Raw genomic sequence first — 20,704 nt, 5'->3', positions numbered from 1 at the left:
GATGGGCTAATGGTCAGTTTTAAAGTATAGCTGGACTTAGAGAATTGTCACTTAGAAAGTTGAGGACACATGTTCTCATTTCATGGAGCCATTTAAAGAGAAAACAAAAGTGGATTACCAGCCTTTTATTTTGTCAACTAAAGGTATTAAACAATACCAAAACTAAATTATAAAGATAAAACAAAAAAACATTTATTATCATTTTTTCTTACAGAAACGAGATTGCAATATACCATAAAGAATAGGAAGAGTACTCAGAATAAATGACACCAAAAAAAGTAGGGAAGGGCACCTGGGTGGCACAGTTGGTTAAGCCCCTGACTCTTGGTTTCAGCTCAGGTCATGATCTCACAGTCATGAGATCCAGCCCTGCCTCAGGCTCAGAGTGGAGTCTGCTTGAGCCTCCCTTTCCCTCTGCCACTACCCCCCAAAATAAATAAATAAATCTTAAAAATGGTAGGAAAGATTCTCAGAATAAGGACATTCCATTCAGTTAACTAAATTTAGCTTTATCACAAACTCATTATAATATTCCTGTTTTTTCCATTTGTCACAGTTGGGAAAAATTTCATCATGGCCTGGATTTGGGGGATAGTGATTCCCAACCTTTTTGAGTAAGAAGACCTCCTTTTCATTGAGACATGACTTAAAATGCACAATTCTTGAGGGTACAGCTTGATGAATTTTTGATTATTATATACACCTATGTAACTATTATCCATACCCTAGATTATTCCTTAATGTTCTTTTATAGTCACTATCCCATGCTACCAACTACTTTCTAATCAGACTCTTGGCAGAATCTGTTTTCTGAGGCACCATTGAGCAAGGGTGGGTGGGGAGGTTGGGAGAACTACAATGAATTAATACTTTAAAATCCCATATTAAATTTTTTTAAAGATTTTATTTATTTGAGAGAGAGAGAGTTATACAGAGCACGAAAACAGAGGAGGAGGGGCAGAGGGAGAAGCAGACTCCACACTGAGCAGGGAGCCCAATGCGGGACTTGATCCCAGGACCCTGGGATCATGACCTGAGCCGAAGGCAGATGCTTAATCAACTGAGCCATCCATGTGCCCGAAAATCCCATATTAAATTAACCACATTAGTACATATATAGGTTTTGAAAAATATGACCTAGGTTAGACATCTATTCTGTTGAGAAAGCATGTTTTTGTATATATGGACTCATGAACCTCTTGAAAAAAGCTTGATCCCCCAACTCCCCACCCCCCCGTAAGCAATTCATAGCCCAAGGTCTGAGAACCTTCAGTTCAGAGCCCGGGCCAAGTAGACATGACAGGTGAGAAGAGTGGTTGCAGTCCTGGCTGGACCACTTCACATAGCGCCTTTTTAATTTTTTTTTTAATAGATGATGGTATCAACTTTAAATCTATTTTTTTTTCATTTTTAAAAAATAAAAATTGGTTGGATATGACTTTGGGTCTAGTCATGAACAGGCTCCGATGATTCTTTTTAGCTACCACATAAGGCTATGTGTAAGATGTGTCATTGCTCTCAGTTGTTTTATGTGGTCTCCATGGATATAGATTGAAAAAAGCATTGGGAGACATACGTTAATGAGGTTCATGGAAAAGAACCATCCATCCAAGTTAGAACACATTTAGGGTTCACTGGGAGTAGAATGGGGAGAGAGCATGTGCTGTGCTATTTCAGATTCCCAGTGGTTGGGCCAGAACTTCCATCTTCCATAATCTAAGGATTGATGAGTGCCCTGGGTCTAAAGATAAAGTGCTAATATGATTGCCTAGGATGAGTCATTTTCCTTTGTCTGGTAGTAAATTGAGGTGAAGTGTTCCCCGTGTCCTACATGAGAATTACTTTCACTTTGAGATCTTTTCTATTCCTTTTGCACTATAGGAAAAATCATACTGGTTTCTTGCTCTTCAAGTAAGTCTCTAAATACCATCACCCCATTTACATTTGAGATTAGGGTTCTGTCTGCAGTACCATGAATGAATTGCTAAAAATGCAACTAGAGACAGAAGAAGACCAGGAGAAATCAAATTTTCAACTCCAAAAATTGGAGCTGAGATAATGTTTAATGTTTTGTTATAGCAGTCACCTTGGCCTCGTAGCTAATCACCTCCATATCACAAGGTTCCTGCCTCATATTGCAACTCCAGTTAGATCTACATGTACTCAAACGGTTTCTGGATCCAGTACAAGACTGAAAATACACTGTAAGAACTGGGTGTTCAGATCGCTCCCTTCCATCTCTCCCTTTTCTTCCTCGTTGCTCTCCCCTAAGTCCCGTAGGTTTAGGTACAGTAGCTGGACTGCTGCAGCCCTGGTCAGCAAGCCCGGGGAGTAAGAGTTCAGTGCAGGGGCCCCTCACCTCATGCTGTTGGCTTTGGCGATATTAAGGATAGTGTTTATGCCTATTCCTAGTGGGGTTTTCCCTGGTGCAGATGGATTATTGAAGGAGATTTGAAGGATAACTTGATCAAGTTGGAGGTGGAGGAGGAGAGGATCACAAGAACTGAAACAGGAGCTTGCTGGCCGGGTGGGGGGCTCTGACGAACTACTGTTGTCACAGCAGTACTCTGGCCATATGTTTTAGTGTGTGGACTCAGGCAAGACAGAGTGAGCCCTTCCCAGTGAGACGGTAGAGCTGGGGGATTGGGGCTTTGTGGTCACCAGTATCACCTGGGCCCTGTTCAGCCACACTGCACCCGAATCTACACATTAACCGAATCCCCCAGGTGCTCCTAAACACAATTTTGAGAAGCCCCAGTCTAGGAAACTTCTTCCCCATCACCTGTGAGCAAGGCAAACATACTCGTCCATCTAGCCACCTTTTGCAATTTGGCAGTTTGGTTTGCTTAGTAAGTGTTTGGTTGTGTCCTATTCCGGGTGGTCAGACACTGAGAGCAAGTTGAGGACTGGATTGTTCTTAGAATAAGGATTATGATGATACAGTGTTTTAATGCATGGGATAAGTGCTTTGCAAGCTCAAAGATGCTGGCTAATTGACAGAGGTGTTGAGGAATTAATTAACGCTTTCAGCCTTTAACATGAAAGGTGTCTTATAGAATTAGAAGTTGATATTGACTGTTTTGTCTAATTGCCTAGTTTATTGTGATCTGTTTTCTCCTTTTTCAAAAAACATCTGTCTGTTTGACAGTTAATCTTTCTAATGTCTTAATGCTAACCCGCAACTAAATGTGTCTGGTATTGCCCTAATTGCCTTAGTGTATCTTTCAAACAGTGACACTTCACCACAAAAAAAAAAAGTGATGCTTTATCAAAAGCTGGAATATTTGTTCAAATTTCTCAGCAGAGTGGCGCCTGGCTAGCTCAGTCTATAGAGCATGTGACTCTTGATCTTGAGGTCGTGAGTTCAAGCCCCACGTTGGGTGTAAAAAAAAAAAAAAAAGAAAAGAAAAAAAAAAACTCCAAACCACAAAACAAATAACTCTGAAAATGCAGTGCCTCATGGCATTTCTTCATATTATTGGTCACTGTGTGATTTCTAGGTATTGCTGACTATGGCCAGTCACAAAAAATAAGCAGTATTTTTCTGTTTTAGGAATAAAATAAAGGTTGATGTGTTTTGGTCCTTAAATATCAAATATGGAATAAAGACAGCCATTTACACGATACATCTTTAAAAAAAAACATTTTGGTGACGTTTTCATAAGGGAGAATGATTTTCAGTGAAATTTCTTCAAATGAAAACTGTATTTCAAGAAGTTGTCTTCTTTTGAGTTTCCATCTGAGGCTGATAAAGATGAAAAAGTAGGCATGAAAATACTGCCTGTAATGCCCAGACTGGGGCATGCTTTGAGTATAGTTGTGTATTTTAAGACAGATTACAGGGGATATTTTTGTGTATGTGGTTAGCGGAATCCGTCACACACATCTGGGTTTATGAGTTTATGATCTAGGCTGCTTAGCTAGATTGCTTAGACGATATTAAAAAGAATAATGGTCATATTTATTGTTCTTTGAGACAAATTTTAGGATTTAATATGTTTAGAGAGTTAGCAAACAAAACTATTTACCACTCACTGTGGTCCTAACTTTGTGTAATTTTCTTGGAGTTATTTTGTTCTCAAAAAGACTGGATAATAATCTATAAAGAGTTGAATAAAAGTTTATCACCATCACCTTGATGCTTGTCTTACCAAGGCAGAAGCATTATCTTTATATAATGGGTTGCTAAATTTATTCCTTCATTTGTTCAAACACATGTTTTGAGAACTTGCTAGCTATGTGCCTGGAATATTCTAATTTTGGGGTTTAACAGTAAGTTACATACATAGTCCCTGATATCCTGAAAATGATTCTGAAGTGAGAAAAGCAGATATTATTCATTCAGAAGGATGTACAATTACTAGGCGATTTGAAGCAAAAGTATAAGAGGGTATGATTCTAAGTTTTCTTATGGAAGTGATACTGGGCTGAAATCGGAAAGATGAATAAGAGGTGCCTGTTCATTTATTATTGAGTCCCTTGTTTAAAAAAAGCACATGAAAAGGATGATATTAATGATCAATTCTTGGGCAAATGAGTGGCAACACTGTCTTACTATGAATGGCTTTCCTTTTGTTCAGGAGGAGCTGTGTTGGGTCAGAGCTGGTAGACTGGCTTCTAGAACACTGTCCTTTTGTCCAGTGCAGATCTATGGCCATAGGGGTCTGGCAGCTCCTACTGGATATGGGAATTATGTTATCAGGTCAGTATTACATGTTTTCAAAGCACGGAAGTATTATTTTATTAAGCTACCAGAACAAAATTTACTTGATTTTCTAGAGGATGTTACAATCTGGATGGAAATTTTTTTCACAGGTAAATATTTGCATTCTCTCACATTTTATAAATGAAAGTGACCAGTCATCTTTTGATTGTTAATTCTCACACCTTTTGTCAAAATAATTAGGTACTTGCTGATTTATAGACTACTACATCTAAGAGTCTTTCCCTTACCCTCTCCTCTACTCAGAAGGCTGCTCACAATTTTTTTTAATCAGTGACATCTTTAGTTGCTCTAAATGTGTGATTTATCTAGCTGTACTTAGAATAATTAGCAGAAACTGATTTTATGAGTGGAATGTTATGCCATTTTAACTGACTAATCATGAACAATTAGGGATATGACATATGAAAATTAGCTGTTTAAACAGAACACAAAATTGATGTGAACTAGCAACTAAAATAGATGGCAGATAGCACTTTTCTTAGTTGAGCCCAGGGAATTAAAGAATTAGAAGTTAAGCAATCTGGATTCTTAATTTAGCTTTATCATGCAGGTGCTAGTTGGTCACTAGGAGGCCCCTTTGTCTCCATAGGTAATAAATACTGAGGATCAGAGAGCATAGTAAGGTTCAGAAAGGTATACCCAAGTCCCAGTGTAGTACGGATGGGGATGTGGGTGTAATTTCAGTGAGTTGTTGATACCTAGCACCTGATATTCTTATTGAGAAAAGCGGTAACTACCTTTGAGGAATGTTACCAGCTTGCTTGTGAGGTTCATGTTTCTGGTGAGCAAAAAAATTTGTGCCAGTGTTTTTTTGGATTAGTCTCTAACTCTTGATTCCTTTTAAAACAGCCTTGGTAGCATTGACATTTTGTGCTAGGTAATCCTGTTGTAGGGGCCCGTCCTGTACATTACAGGATGTTTAGCAGTATCACTTTTTCTACCCACCAGATGCCTGTAGCACCCTCTAGTAGTGAGAACCAAAAATGTCTCCAGACACCGCCGAATGTCGCTTGGGTGTCACAGGTGCCCCTGGTTGAGAACCACAGTTTAAACTTGCGATACTGTTACATTTGTGTATCACTCAAGTAATTAAATATATTTGTTTGCTTTGAGACACACAAGAAATTCTCCCCACTGTTTGAATTGTTACTGATTTCACCTATCTGTGAAGCAGAAGAATCATAAACTATATATGAATATGCTGGCTAAAGCCTCAAGTAATAAAAATAGGTTGGTCAGTAAGTCCCTTTTAGTTCAATGGGATTGTGAACATGAATGGACTTAGAATATATAATTATAATCCTAACGCTGGGCTCTCCCTAATAATTAGTAGGGCTTTCAATTTATTATTTGGTTTATGACTCGCTAAATAATAGACTTTAAAAAAACAGATCCTCCCCTTTTTTGTTTCCAACAGTGGACCAGAATTTGTACTTTCAAGATACCTATGTTTTCTACCAGTTTTCTTCTGATGAATGTAGCTACTTGTACTGTGAATTTGAAAGAGAAGAAGAATGGCAGAATGGTGTCAAACTTTTACTGCAACTTGTGCCTCTCATTCCTGCTAGAGCGGGCATCTGTGAACTGTAAGTAGATGCTCTTTTGTTCTAATATAAAATTATTCTCACTTAGAGACCATTTCCTGTCTCTAGGCACTGTGCTCCGCTCTTTAAGGTCACCATCTCCTGTAAGAGATAGCTGTCCCGTTGCCGTTTCTCAGGTGCAAGTTCAGAAAGGTAAAAGGAATGGCTGGAGATTAAATCCAGCTAGAAAATGGCTGATGTGGTATTCGAATCCCAGAAGTTCATGCCTTGCCAGCTACACCATGCTGTGGCTAATTTAATCATCACTGTGTGAATTGTGATCTAAATTAGGAGTAAAGATGACTTGGCTTAGGTTGAAATAAAATAATAATTGACATATTATCTGCTGTCCAAATGGTGACTTTCCTAAGAAAGAGCTCAACCGACCTTTCTGAAAATAAGCGAGAAGCAACATTTGGCAAATTAAAACACGTGAATCACTATCACATGAAGAGAGTGAATCACTATGTGATTAAAATGAATTAAAATTCATTAGAGAAGGCTTGGGAACAAGGCTTGAGTCATGATATGGTGTTGTTGATATGTCTTTGTCTCTCCACGGAATTCATGATAAGCTTATTTTGGAATAATGAATTTCAGATTAAAATTTTCCGTCAATAACTTCTCCATATTCAGTTTTCAAAATACGTTCCCATACTGTGGACTCTCGGGTCTGTGAGATTAGCAGGGCAAGTGGTGTCATTTTTATCTCATGGGTAGGAAGGTAGGTTTCAGGAGAAACACCTACAATCATCACAAGGATGAGTTACTCTTAAAAAAAAAAACAACTGGACAGTTAATCCAGGCTTTTAGAAAAGAAATAAGTGTTAGAATATTAATGAGACACCATGCTAATAGGTTGATTGTAGAAGCACATCTTAATGTCAGGAACTATGCTAACTGCTTTATATTATTTCATCTTCAGATGAATTCTAGAAGTTACTACTATTGTCGCTTTTTTATAAGTGAGGAAAGTGAGGCACAGAGGTCAGGTGGCCTGTCCAGGGTCACAGGACCCTAACTTAGGTTTTGGGTGCAATTGTAAATGGCATCGACTCCTTAATTTGTCTCTCTTCTGTCTTGTTGGTGTATAGGAATGCCACTGATTTCTGTGCATTGATTTTATAGCCTGCCACTTTACTGAATTCCTGTATGAATTCTAGCAGTTTTGGGGTGGAGTCTTTTGGGTTTTCCACATAAAGTATCATATCATCTGCAAAGAGTGAGAGTATGACTTCCTCTTTGCTGATTTGGACGCCTTTGATTTCTTTTTGTTGTCTGATTGCTGTGGCTAGGACTTCTAATACTATGTTGAATAGCAGTGGTGATAGTGGACATCCCTGCCGTGTTCCTGACCTTAGGGGGAAAGCTCTCAGCTTTTCCCCATTGAGAATTCAAACCCTAACTGTGGAACGTTAGGGTTTGAATCCATGTCCGTGTGACTCTAATAGCTACTCTTCTAACTCCTGCCAGAGTGTGATCCAGGAGTCATTCCAGCTTCCCCTTCTAAGACACTATAAACAGAAACTATAAAAATGTTAGACAGACTCCAAAATGGTTATGACTTTACCACCACCACCTCGCGTAGAGGACCTTGGAATGGTAAAGCAAAATTCAAATGTAATTCTTCAGAAACAGAAAATGTTCTTTAGTATAAGATGCTTTTAATAGAGGTGAGAATTTCCTGAGAAAAGTCAAAGAGCATTTTAGTAAACTTTAACAAGCTTTCCAAGAAGGAGTGTGTGCTTTGGAAGCTAGAGATGACTGTGACTTGCTTTGACGCCGTGAGACTGGCCTTCTCTAGCAGCTCTTCTTGACCACTTCCTGTCCTGCACCCAGGATGGAAGAGTGTCCGGTCGCATGGGCGTACACAGATTACCAGAGCCATAAGGGCAGCTGAAATCAACTTGCAGGCAGTCCTCATGATTTTGCTCCACTGCTTTCTCCCTGACTCGGAGAGCAGATTGGGATGCCACTGGGGGAGATGACCTTGTTATAGGGAAACCCTGAGTCCACTCTAGGTTCTAAAACTTACTTTCAAAATTCGATTCCTAATATGAGTTCCAGATTACCTGCAGTCATTTGTCACATCAATCACTGAACACAAATGGCATGCGTCTGGAGTTGAGAATCACTTGTGCCTTATTTATCAGCAGGTATTTTGGTGGTGGTGGTAGCATGACCATGTACATTGGGAGTGATCATTCCTCTGGAGCAGTTGTCATTGGGGAGCTATGGCTCCATCTGTCCCATATTATAGCTACTAACTATAAAAAGATAAAATTAATGAACCACTGTGAGTCTCTAAAGGCAGGAGATAGGTGTATACACATATATAAATGTGTAAATAATATACAGATATATAATTTTTTTCTATGCTAGAGTTACAAGCAAACCTCTAAGCTAGGGTAAAATTTTTGCTAAATTTTGGAAAGCCAAGGTTTAGGTTATCCAGACTTGGAAGAAAGTATGGTCAGAGAGGAGGTGCCCAGGGGCACTGTCCTCTTCCAGCTGTTGATGGTTCAGCCCTCCTGGGGCTCAATGCTTGTGATGCCCAGGGGACTGCTGGTGATCCTCATTCATTCTAACCCCTATCTCACAGCTGTTTATTCCCTCCTGTGCTGCCCTTCTCCTTCCTCTGCCTCTTTCCTTATCTGGGCAAATTCTACCCACCCCTCAAGGGGGAGCCCAAGTCCTACCTTGACCCCAAAACTTCCACGAAGTCTTCAGTTCCTGTCAGTCTGACTTTTAGTTAACTAATGGCTCCTGCTGTTTGCATCCCACAATTTTTCCATTCTTCTGTGTCATTCTTCATCTTGTGTTATCCATTCTGCTCTCTTAACCCATTTTTATGCATTCTGCTGAAATGGCCTCTAAAGTCCTCTTGATGTATTAACTTGCATTGTCCATTCACGAGCTGAAAATCCTGTCCTGTGGTCTTTACCGGCCTTTTTGGTATTTGAAGGCTATTAAGGTCTGTGTATGTGGTTCTGCATTAGGTCCCTCTAATTTGCTGTCTTCTAAATCTCTGTAAAATTATGTGAGGAAGCCACTTAACGTCTCTATGTAACGTCTCTATGTACACACAATTCTGCACAAATGTATTTTTTTAAAGTGGATTTTTTTCTTTCCATTTAGAAAAGAATGTTTGAAGCAGGATGGCAAATGGAGCTGTTGCAGGTTTCTGGGCTAATTTGAGGAAAAAGAATTCCTATTCTATACAAAATAACTTTTACATCCAAACTGAGTAGATAATTTGAAAGGAGTGTCCAGGGTACTTTCTCTGGGAGAAAGAAATAGCAGTCATTGTATTTTATTCAAACTGAAAGCCAAATCAAGTCATCCAGAATGGACTTTTTTCTAACTCTTTTTTTTTTTAAATTTTGTGTGGGGGGGTGGAGGTAGATTGGGGTGTGTGTGGTTGGTTAGAAATGCTGAAGTAACCGCGTAGGGAAAGGCAGCCTAATAGTGCCTTTAGGACTAGTGAGAAATGGGAGGATTTACTCTGTGAGGAAGCTTAGCTATTTCAGTTGAACCGTCTTTACAGTGGCTGCCAGCTTACCAGGGGTGGGAGCGGTAGGGCTCTGAATAGACAGAGTCTGTGAACCTCAAATACACAAAACTACATTCTCCAATTACAGGGCAGTTAACATTTAAGCTGTTATTTAAAGAGTTCTAGAGGATTGCTAAAATGTAACTTGTGCTACAGTCAGACATTTAAAGAAAAATGTGATGTCTTCATTTTTCCTCTGAGCAATCTATTATTTATTGTCCACGTGAGCCTCCATCTTGCTAGGTAGCCGGAAGGAAGGGGAAGAAGCCCATAATTTTAGTCTAATCCAGTTAAATTATTCTAATAAGGTAATTTAAAAGGCTGTGGAGCATATTTTGGTAAAAATGTTCAGTCTGGGCCCACTCCCTGTTCCTCAGGAAGACAACCTCTGGTATGTGGTGAGTGGTATGGGTCTCTTAAGCCTGGTAGAGGAGGCTCTCCTGACAGGGTGAGCCCTTTCCCATCCCCGCCGATTTTGTCTAGTGGATGGGCAGCCACTTCCCTAATGATTCCTGAGGTATAACTGGGGTGTTCTGTTGGCATCTGCTGTGGAGCCTGGGCTGGTACAAGTTGGGTTTGTCTGTCCTGGCTGGATCAGTGTCTGTTGGTCCTGCCTGGCTGATGGGCCTTCCTGTGTACCTAATGGTGTTGCCAGTGCTCCTGAGGAGTATGGCTGTGGCTTCCACAGATAGTCCATTCAGCCACTTGACATCTGTTGAAACAGCTCCCTCTCATGGCATCCCAGCCTGAGTTTTCCTGATTCTAGTTATTGAAAAAACAAAACAAAAACATGTTCATTGTTGTTACTCTTATTTAGCAGTGCACTTAATTGAATGGTATCTTAACCTTCAGATTCCTAACTAACCAACTCTAGGGAAAGCTCAGTCCGGTGGGTTAAGATGAATTTATTAGTGGGGCACCTGGGTGGCTCAGTCGGTTAAGCGTCTGACTCTTGATTTCGACTCAGGTCATGATCTAAGCGTTGTGAGATGGAGCCCTGCGTTTGGCTCTGTGCTGCGCATGGAGCCCACTTAAGATTCTCTCTCTCTCTCTCTCCCTGCCCCTCCCCTCCATTTCCTCTCTCTTTCTCTCTTTTTCCCTCTCTAAAAAAAAGAAAAAGGATGAATTTATTAGCATTATTTCATGCTCTAGACAGAGACACAAAGGGTACTTGAGGTAGATGGAACAGTGTGCAGGGCATGAGGTTAGGAAGAGTGGTGGCACGTCGAGGCAGTGCAAGGTGGCTTGATGCGCTGGAGCAGTGAGCCACAGTGAGAGGAACTCAGCCTTTGAGAAGGGTGGGGAGCACGTCTCAGATGGAGTGCAGGGCTGTGTAAATCCATAGGGAACACAAGCATTATCTTTACACTGAATAAAGAAAATGACCTAACTGTGTGTCGTCGGTTCTGAAATAAATACAGTTTGTTACTTGAAGTCACGGTAACATTTTTGTCATGTGTTTGCTTAATCAACATGTACAGAGTTCATGGGGCTGTGATCCATTTCTATGTAAAAGGGGTCTCCCTACTTAAAAAAAATGGGGAAGAATTGGCGTAGTCACTTGGCCTAAGCTGGCCTGGCAGTGACAACAATAATAAAATCAATAGTAGCAGTAATGATTAACACTTCTTACAACAGAAGTTTGAAGTTACAGATGAAGGAGCTGAGGCAAGACGGGTTGCATAACTTGCCAAAGGGACAGGCCTCTGTACTTGGTGGCAGTGACGTAAAATGAAGGCAGAAGGTGAGCTTGGAAGTGACCTCTATGGCAGTGGTTCTCAACCATGATCCTTTCAAAAAGAAGGAGGCATAATTTGAGATCTACTGAGTCAGGCTTGGGATGGAGAGCTGAGACAATCCTATCAGTACTTAATGTCAAGTTCTAAAGGGGAGGCTAATGTACACCAAAGTTGAAGTCAACAGTTCTGTAAAGTCAGCCATACAGAAAGAGCTTGGTTAAGTGACAGGAAATGTGAATGTTAATTAAATCAAAGTTGTAAAATACTATGTAAAGAAGTCAGATTAATACCTTTATGACGAAGATTTTATCAAGCATGGTACTTACCACCACTTGGCTGACACTCCTGAAATTCTGTACATTTAGCTTCATAAAGGTTTATATTTGGAAGGGAGTGCAGAGTCCTTAGATAACTGAATTTGCTCCTCTTAGCTTTTAGGTAAGGAAAAGGGACAGGGAGAAGATCTGGGAAGAGGCAACCACCCATACCCTTCTCAACAGGCATTAACTGACCAGCAGGTTTGTGTGAAGTACAAGTTTGTGCTTGGCCCTGTGGGGATACGACCATATGTAAGTAATTACGTAAGGCCCTTTATGAGGCTAGCATTATTAGGACAAAATTCAGAAAGAGAAAATGTGAAAACCAGAAACTTTCTCAACAAATATTAGTAATAAATACAGCATTTGAAAAAATTCATTATCCATTCAGGATAAAAAGTCTTAGAAAACGAGGACTATAAAGAAACTTCTTCAATCGGATAAACCTTACATAAAACCTATGGCTTACATCATACTTAATAGTGGAAGACTGAATGCTTTCCCACTAAGGGAACAAGGCTAATACATCTCCTTTTAATTATTTCTCTTCAACACTAGTCAGTGCAATAAAATGTATACAGACTAGAAGAAAAAATAAAGCCACCTCTCTCTGCAGATGACTTAATTATATAAATACAAAATCCCAAGGAATCTACAAAAACCTACTAGAACTAATAAGCAGGTTTAGCAGGGTCACAAGTTACAAGGTCAGTATACAAAAATGAATTCTGTTTCTATGTACTAGCACAAAAAACACTGAAATACTCAGGTACATATCTAAAAAGTGTGCAAGAGCTGTATGTCAAACACTTCATGAGTCTGATGGAAAAAAATCAAATAAAACTTAAATAAGAGGATCGCTCCATGTTCATGGAATGGAAGACTTACTATTATTAAGACCTTAATTCTCCCCAAGCTGATGTATCTTTTTAAAAAAAAATTTTTATTGTTATGTTAATCACCATACATTACATCATTAGTTTTTGATGTAGTGTTCCATGATTCATTGTTTGTGCATAACACCCAGTGCTCCACGCAGAACATGCCCTCTTTAATACCCATCACCAGGCTAACCCATCCCCCCACCCCCCTCCCCTCTAGAACCCTCAGTTTGTTTTTCAGAGTCCATCGTCTCTCATGGTTTGTCTCGCCCTCCGATTTACTCCCCTTCATTCTTCCTCTCCTGCTATCTTCTTCTTCTTTTTTTTCCCTAACATATATTGCATTATTTGTTTCAGAGGTACAGATCTGTGATTCAACAGTCTTGCACAATTCACAGCACTCACCATAGCACATACCCTCCCCAATGTCTGTCACCCAGCCACCCCATCCCTCCCACCCCCCACCACTCCAGCAACCGTCAGTTTGTTTCCTGAGATTAAGAATTCCTCATATCAGTGAGGTCATATGATACATGTCTTTCTCTGATTGACTTATTTCACTCAGCATAACACCCTCCAGTTCCATCCACGTCGTTGCAAATGGCAAGATCTCATTCCTTTCGATGGCTGCATAATATTCCATTGTGTATATATACCACATCTTCTTTATCCATTCATCTGTCGATGGACATCTTGGCTCTTTCCACAGTTTGGCTATTGTGGACATTGCTGCTATAAACATCGGGGAGCACGTACCCCTTCGGATCCCTACATTTATATCTTTGTGGTAAATACCCAGTAGTGCAATTGCTGGATCGTATGGTAGCTCTATTTTCAACTGTTTGAGGAACCTCCATACTGTTTTCCAGAGTGGTTGTACCAGCTTGCATTCCCACCAACAGTGTAGGAGGGTTCCCCTTTCTCTGCATCCCCGCCAACATCTGTCGTTTCCTGACTTGTTAATTTTAGCCATTCTGACTGGTATGAGGTGGTATCTCATTGAGGTTTTGATTTGGATTTCCCTGATGCCGAGTGACGTTGAGCACTTTTTCATGTGTCTGTTGGCCATTTGGATGTCTTCTTTGGAAAAATGTCTGTTCATGTCTTCTGCCCATTTCTTGATTGGATTATTTGTTCTATGGGTGTTGAGTTTGATGAGTTCTTTATAGATTTTGGATAAGAGCCCTTTATCTGATATGTCATTTGCAAATATTTTCTCCCATTCTGTCGGTTGTCTTTTGGTTTTGTTGACTGTTTCTTTTGCTGTGCAAAAGCTTTTTATCTTGATGAAATCCCAATAGTTCATTTTTGCCCTTGCTTCCCTTGCCTTTGGCGATGTTTCTAGGAAGAAGTTGCTGCAGCTGAGGTCGAAGAGGTTGCTACCTGTGTTCTCCTTTAGAATTTTGATGGACTCCTGTCTCATATCTAGGTCTTTCAACCATTTGGAGTCTATTTTTGTGTGTGGTGTAAGGAAGGGGTCCAGTTTTCTTCTTCTGCATGTGGCTGTCCAATTTTCCCAACACCATTTGTTGAAGAGACTGTCTTTTTTCCATTGGACATTCTTTCCTGCTTTGTCGAAGATTAGTTGACCATAGAGTTGAGGGTCCATTTCTGGGCTCTCTATTCTGTTCCATTGATCTATGTGTCTATTTTTGTGCCAGTACCATACTGTCTTGATGATGACAGCTTTGTAATAGAGCTGGAAGTCCGGAATTGTGATGCCGCCAGCTTTGCTTTTCTTTTTCAACATTCCTCTGGCTATTCGGGGTCTCTTCTGGTTCCATACAAATTTTAGGATTATTTGTTCCATTTCTTTGAAAAAAGTGGATGGTATTTTGATGGGGATTGCATTGAATGTGTAGATTGCTCTAGGTAGCATTGACATCTTCACAATGTTTGTTCTTCCAATCCATGAGCATGGAATGTTTTTCCATTTCTTTGTGTCTTCCTCAATTTCTTTCATGAGTATTTTATAGTTTTCTGAATACAGATCCTTTGCCTCTTTGGTTAGATTTATTCCTAGGTATCTTATGGTTTTGGGTGCAATTGTAAATGGGATCGACTCCTTAATTTGTCTCTCTTCTGTCTTGTTGTTGGTGTATAGGAATGCCACTGATTTCTGTACATTGATTTTATAGCCTGCCACTTCACTGAATTCCTGTATGAGTTCTAGCAGTTTTGGGGTGGAGTCTTTTGGGTTTTCCACATAAAGTATCATATCATCTGCAAAGAGTGAGAGTATGACTTCCTCTTTGCCGATTTGGATGCCTTTGATTTCTTTTTGTTGTCTGATTGCTGTGGTTAGGACTTCTAATACTATGTTGAATAGCAGTGGTGATAGTGGACATCCCTGCCGGGTTCCTGACCTAAGGGGGAAAGCTCTCAGCCTTTCCCCATTGAGAATGATATTCGCTGTAGGTTTTTCATAGATGGCTTTTATGATATTGAGATGGGTACCCTCTGTCCCTATACTCTGAAGAGTTTTGATCAAGAAAGGATGCTGTACTTTATCAAAGGCTTTTTTTGCATCTATTGAGAGGATCATATGATTCTTTTTCTTTCTTTTGTTAATGTATTGTATCACGTTGATTGATTTGCAGATGTTGAACCAACCTTGCGGCCCAGGGATAAATCCTACTTGGTCATGGTGAATAATCCTTTAATGTACTGTTGGATCCTATTGACTAGTATTTTGGTGAGAATTTTTGCATCCATGTTCATCAAGGATATTGATCTGTAATTCTCCTTTTTGATGGGGTCTTTGTCTGGTTTTGGGATCAAGGTAATGGTGGCCTCATAAAATGACTTTGGAGGTTTTCCTTCCATTTCTATTTTTTGGAACAGTTTCAGGAGAATAGGTATTAATTCTTCTTTAAATGTTTGGTAGAATTCCCCTGGGAAGCCATCTGGCCCTGGGCTTTTGTTTGTTGGGAGATTTTTGATGACTGCTTCAATTTCCTTAGTGGTTACAGGTCTGTTCAGGTTTTCTATTCCTTTCTGGTTCAGTTTTGGTAGTTGATACATCTCTAGGAATGCATCCATTTCTTCCAGGTTATCTAATTTGCTGGCATAGAGTTGCTCATAATATGTTCTTATAATTGTTTGTATTTCTTTGGTGTTGGTTGTGATCTCTCCTCTTTCATTCATGATTTTGTTGATTTGAGTCATTTCTCTTTTCTTTTTGATAAGTCTGGCCAGGGGTTTATCAATCTTGTTAATTCTTTCAAAGAACCAGCTCCTACTTTCGTTAATCTGTTCTACTGTTCTTTTGGTTTCTATTTCATTGATTTCTGCTCTGATCTTTATTATTTCTCTTCTCCAGCTTTATTTGCTGTTCTTCCTCCAGCTCCTTTAGGTGTAGGGTGAGGTTGTGTATTTGAGACCTTTCTTGTTTCTTGAGAAAGGCTTGTATTGCTGTATACTTTCCTCTCAGGACTGCCTTTGCTGTATTCCAAAGATTTTGAACAGTTCTGTTTTCATTTTCATTGGTTTCCATGAATTTTTTTAATTCTTCTTTAATTTCCTGGTTGACCCATTCATTCTTTAGTAGGATGCTCTTTAGCCTCCATGTATTTGAGTTCTTTCCGACTTTCCTCTTGTGATTGAGTTCTAGTTTCAAAGCATTGTGGTCTGAAAATATGCAGGGAATAATCCCAAACTTTTGGTACCGGTTGAGACCTGATTTGTGACCTAGGATGTGATCAATTCTGGAGAATGTTCCATGGGCACTAGAGAAGAATGTGTATTCTGTTGCTTTGGGATGGAATGTTCTGAATATGTCTGTGAAGTCCATTTGGTTCAGTGTGTCATTTAAAGTCTTTATTTCCTTGTTGATCTTTTGCTTAGATGATCTGTCCATTTCAGTCAGGGGGGTGTTAAAGTCCCCCACTATTATTGTATTGTTGTCAATGTGTTTCTTTGCTTTTGTTATTAATTGCCTTATATAATTGGCTGCTCCCATGTTAGGGGCATAGATATTTACAGTTGTTAGATCTTCTTGTTGGATAGACCCTTTAAGTAGGATATAGTGTCCTTCCTCATCTCTTATTACAGTCTTTGTCTTAAAATCTAATTTGTCTGATATAAGAATTGCCACCCCAGCTTTCTTTTGGTGTCCATTAGCATGATAAATGGTTTTCCACCCCCTCACTTTCAATGTGGGAGTATCTTTGGGTCTAAAATGAGTCTCTTGCAGACAGCATATTGATGGGTCTTGTTTTTTAATCCAATCTGATAGCCTGTGTCTTTTGATTGGGGCATTTAGCCCATTTACATTCAGGGTAACTATTGAAAGATATGAATTTAGTGCCATTGTATTGCCTCTAAGGTGACTGTTACTCTATATTGTCTGTGTTCCTTTCTGGTCTTTGCTGCTTTTAGGCTCTCTCTTTGCTTAGAGGCCCCCTTTCAATATTTCTTGTAGGCCTGGTTTCGTGTTTGCAAATTCCTTTAGTTTTTGTTTGTCCTGGAAGCTTTTTATCTCTCCTTCAATTTTCAATGACAGCCTAGCTGGATATAGTATTCTTGGCTGCATATTTTTCTTGTTTAGTGCTCTGAAGATATCATGCCAGTCCTTTCTGGCCTGCCAGGTCTCTGTGGATAGGTCTGTTGCCAATCTAATGTTTCTACCATTATAGGTTATATATCTCTTCTCCCGAGCTGCTTTCAAGATTTTCTCTTTGTGTCTGAGACTCGTAAGTTTTACTGTAAGATGTCGGGGTGTTGACCTACTTTTATTGATTTTGAGAGGGGTTCTCTGTGCCTCCTGGATTTTGATGCCTGTTTCCTTCCCCACATTAGGGAAGTTCTCTGCTATAATTTACTCCAATATGCCTTCTGCCCCTCTCTCTCATTCTTCTTCTTCTGGGATCCCAATTATTCTAATGTTGTTTCATCTTATGGTATCGCTTATCTCTCGAATTCTGCCCTCGTGATCCAGTAGTTGTTTATCTCTCTTTTTCTCAGCTTCTTTATTTTCCATCATTTGGTCTTTTATATCGCCAATTCTCTCTTCTGCCTCATTTATCTTAGCAGTTAGTGCCCCCATTTTTTATTGCACTTCATTAATAGCCTTTTTGATTTCGATTTGGTTAGATTTTAGTTCTTTTATTTCTCCAGGAAGGTTTCTCTAAAAACTTCCATGCTTTTTTCAAGCCCAGCTAGTATCTTTAAAACCATGATTCTGAACTCTAGGTCTGACATCGTACTAATGTCCATATTGAGTAGGTCCCTGGCAGACGGTACTACCTGTTGTTCTTTTTGCTGAGGTGATTTTTTTCGTCTTGTCATTTTGTCCAGAGGAGAATAGATGAATGAGAGAACGAAATGCTAACAGGTTAACAACGTCCCCAGCAAATATACTCTAAACAAATCAGAAAAGACCTGAAACCAGGGGAAAAGAAAGGGAGAGAAAGAAAAAAGAAAGAGAAAAAAAAGAAAAAGAACAAGATAAAAACAAACAAAAACAAAACAAAACAGAATATGATCAAATATGATCAGGCTAGTGCATAGATCAGTGCCACACACTAGATTTGGGGTGTATTTTGGTCTGTTAGAAGAAAGTGCCTCCTAAAATTTTAAAGAAAGAAAGACATATATGTACAAAATAAGGGTTGATACAATGAAGGGATGGAAGATGACTGTAAAGATGAAAATTATAAAAGATTTTATAAAAGGAATTGATAAGAATTTGCTTGAAAAAAGAAAGAAGAGGATTTAAAAAGGGAGAGAATGTGATCAGGCAGGAGACTAGAACAAAGCCATACACTAGTGATTTAGGGAATATTTTGATCTGTTAGAAGAAACTGTATCTCAAAATTTTAAAGAGAGAACAACATATATATATGCCAAAAATAAGGGTAACCACTATGAAGGGATAGAATATGACTCTAAAAATGAAAAAAAAAATGTGTTTTTTAAAAAAGGGATTGATAAGATGTTGGTTGAAAAAGGGAAAAAGAAAAATTCAAAAAAAAAACCCAGTTAAATTAACTTTGCAAAACTAATGAATCATGGTAAAAAAGCCATGAATTCTATGTGCAGTATTCCCCTAGCGCTGGAGTTCTCCCGTTTTCCTTGATTGGTAAACTTGGTCTTGGCTGGCTGTTCGTGCTGATCTTCTGGGGGAGGGGCCTGTTGCTGTCGTTCCCAAATGTCTTTGCTGGAGGCGAAATCGCCCCCCTTGTCCATCCGGGCTAAGCAATCCGCTCGGGTTTGCTCTGGGCAGCTTTTGTTCCCTGCAAGCCTTTGGTACAACTTTGGAGGACGAGAGTGAAAATGGTGGCCTCCCAATCTCCGCCTGGAGGAGCCGAGAACTCGGAGCCCCGCTCCTCAGTGCATCCCCAGAGAAAAGCAGTGAGTCACTCCTGTCTCCCCAGTCTCCGGCCGCACTCCGTGCTCACCCGGCCTGTGACTGAGCGTTTCTATCTCTGGCATCCAACCCCGTTTGGAGTCTCCAAACCCAGCAGATCCCTGCGGTGCGCTCCCGTGCCGCTCCTCCCGGGGGAGGAAGGGGAGTCTCCCTGGCTCTGCTGCTTGTTGGGTCCCTACTTGAGGAGCAGTGGCCCGACTGGGCCGCGGATCTCAGTTTATGGCAACCCCGAGCTGAGAGCCCGCGCCTTGGCTCCATCTCTGCAGCCGGCTTCCCTGCTCTGATATGTGGGAGCTCTGGCGCACTCAGGCTCCCCCGGTCTTTCTGTGACCCCGAGGGTCCTGAGACCACACTGTCCCGTGAGGGTTCTACCCCAGCTTAGCCACTGGAGCGACGTCCCTCAGCGGAGCCGGCTTCTAAAAGTTCTGATTTTTGTGCTCCGCGGCTCTATCACTTGCCAGAAGCAGCTGACGGAGGCCCCCTCCCCCGCCGTCTATCCTCCCGAGTATCCCCTCAGATTCACTTCTCTGCACATCCTACCTTCCAGAAAGTGGTCGCTTTTCTGTTCAGAGAGTTGTTGCTACTCTCCTCTTTGATCTCCTGTTGAGTTTGTAGGTGTTCAGAATGGTTTGATCCCTATTCAGCTGAATTCCTGAGACCAGATGAAATCCAGGTCTCCTACTCCTCCGCCATCTTGCTCCGTCCCCCCCGCCCCCCCCCCACATATCTTTTCAATGGCAGTCATCTTGTCTATTGGCCTCACCACACCTGCATAATAGTAAAACCTACTTTGGAAACACTGACCTCTGAACAGGGAGTGTCCTGGTGCTAAGTCCTCAGACTTCTTTCTCTGCTCTCATTCTGGCTGTGCCCTCACCCAGTCCTTTATTTAATATCCTCCCCATGGTGGTGATTTCCAAAATTCAGATCCCTGTCTCCCCTTGGCACCCCACATACGCTAATGCAGCCACCACCTTCCACCCTGTCACCTCCATTCCTTTATTGTCCTTATTCTGCCTAACTTTGCCTTGTCTACCTGACATGTTTAAGCAAGGTGAGAAATCGATTGGCATCCTTAATTTCTGAACTGGTGCTGAATTAACATCTTCTAAGTGGGAGATCTACTTCAAGTCCACCATTCCTATGTCCCAAACCTACCTTTTATATTCCTGACTTTTCCTAATTAGATTCTCATTTTATGCTCTTTGGGGAAGAGGAAATAAATATTGGATGAGTAAACATTTTTTGAATATTTCTCAAAAAAATTTTGTGATGGAGCTTGGCATAAGTTTCATATTAGGATCTTAGGTGAAGAAAGTTTCCATTTACTACTTTAAATTTTACAAAAAATGCTATGAAATCAGCTGGTCTTAGTCTTTGTTATTACTCATCACCCCCTCCCCCAAGGAAGCACTAAGCCCTCCAAAATTTCCATTGTTTACAGAAAAGACTTATTCTAGATGTGGGAACAGATTGCTTATTTTTATCAGAGTACATAATTATTTAAGAGTAGTACAGGAATTTTAACAGAAGTT

General features: G+C 40.3%; 1 protein-coding gene across 3 annotated transcripts in view; it reads left to right on the top strand.

Annotated features, from left to right (window-relative positions):
* Window positions 1-20,704, top strand: part of RAPGEF5 (Rap guanine nucleotide exchange factor 5) — a 236,155-nt gene that overhangs the window by 40,121 nt on the left and 175,330 nt on the right. For all 3 annotated transcript variants that reach the window (XM_027574280.2, XM_027574281.2, XM_027574282.2), the window contains exons 4-5: window positions 4,581-4,702; window positions 6,144-6,312. In XM_027574280.2, the coding sequence (XP_027430081.1) occupies window positions 4,581-4,702; window positions 6,144-6,312 (291 nt within the window). The remainder of the gene's footprint in view (window positions 1-4,580; window positions 4,703-6,143; window positions 6,313-20,704) is intronic.

This window comes from Zalophus californianus, chromosome 12, assembly GCF_009762305.2.
Source record: "Zalophus californianus isolate mZalCal1 chromosome 12, mZalCal1.pri.v2, whole genome shotgun sequence".
NCBI classification, from domain to species: domain Eukaryota; kingdom Metazoa; phylum Chordata; class Mammalia; order Carnivora; family Otariidae; genus Zalophus; species Zalophus californianus.
Note: the sequence above shows the minus strand (reverse complement) of the source record. Positions and strands in the feature narration are given on the sequence as shown.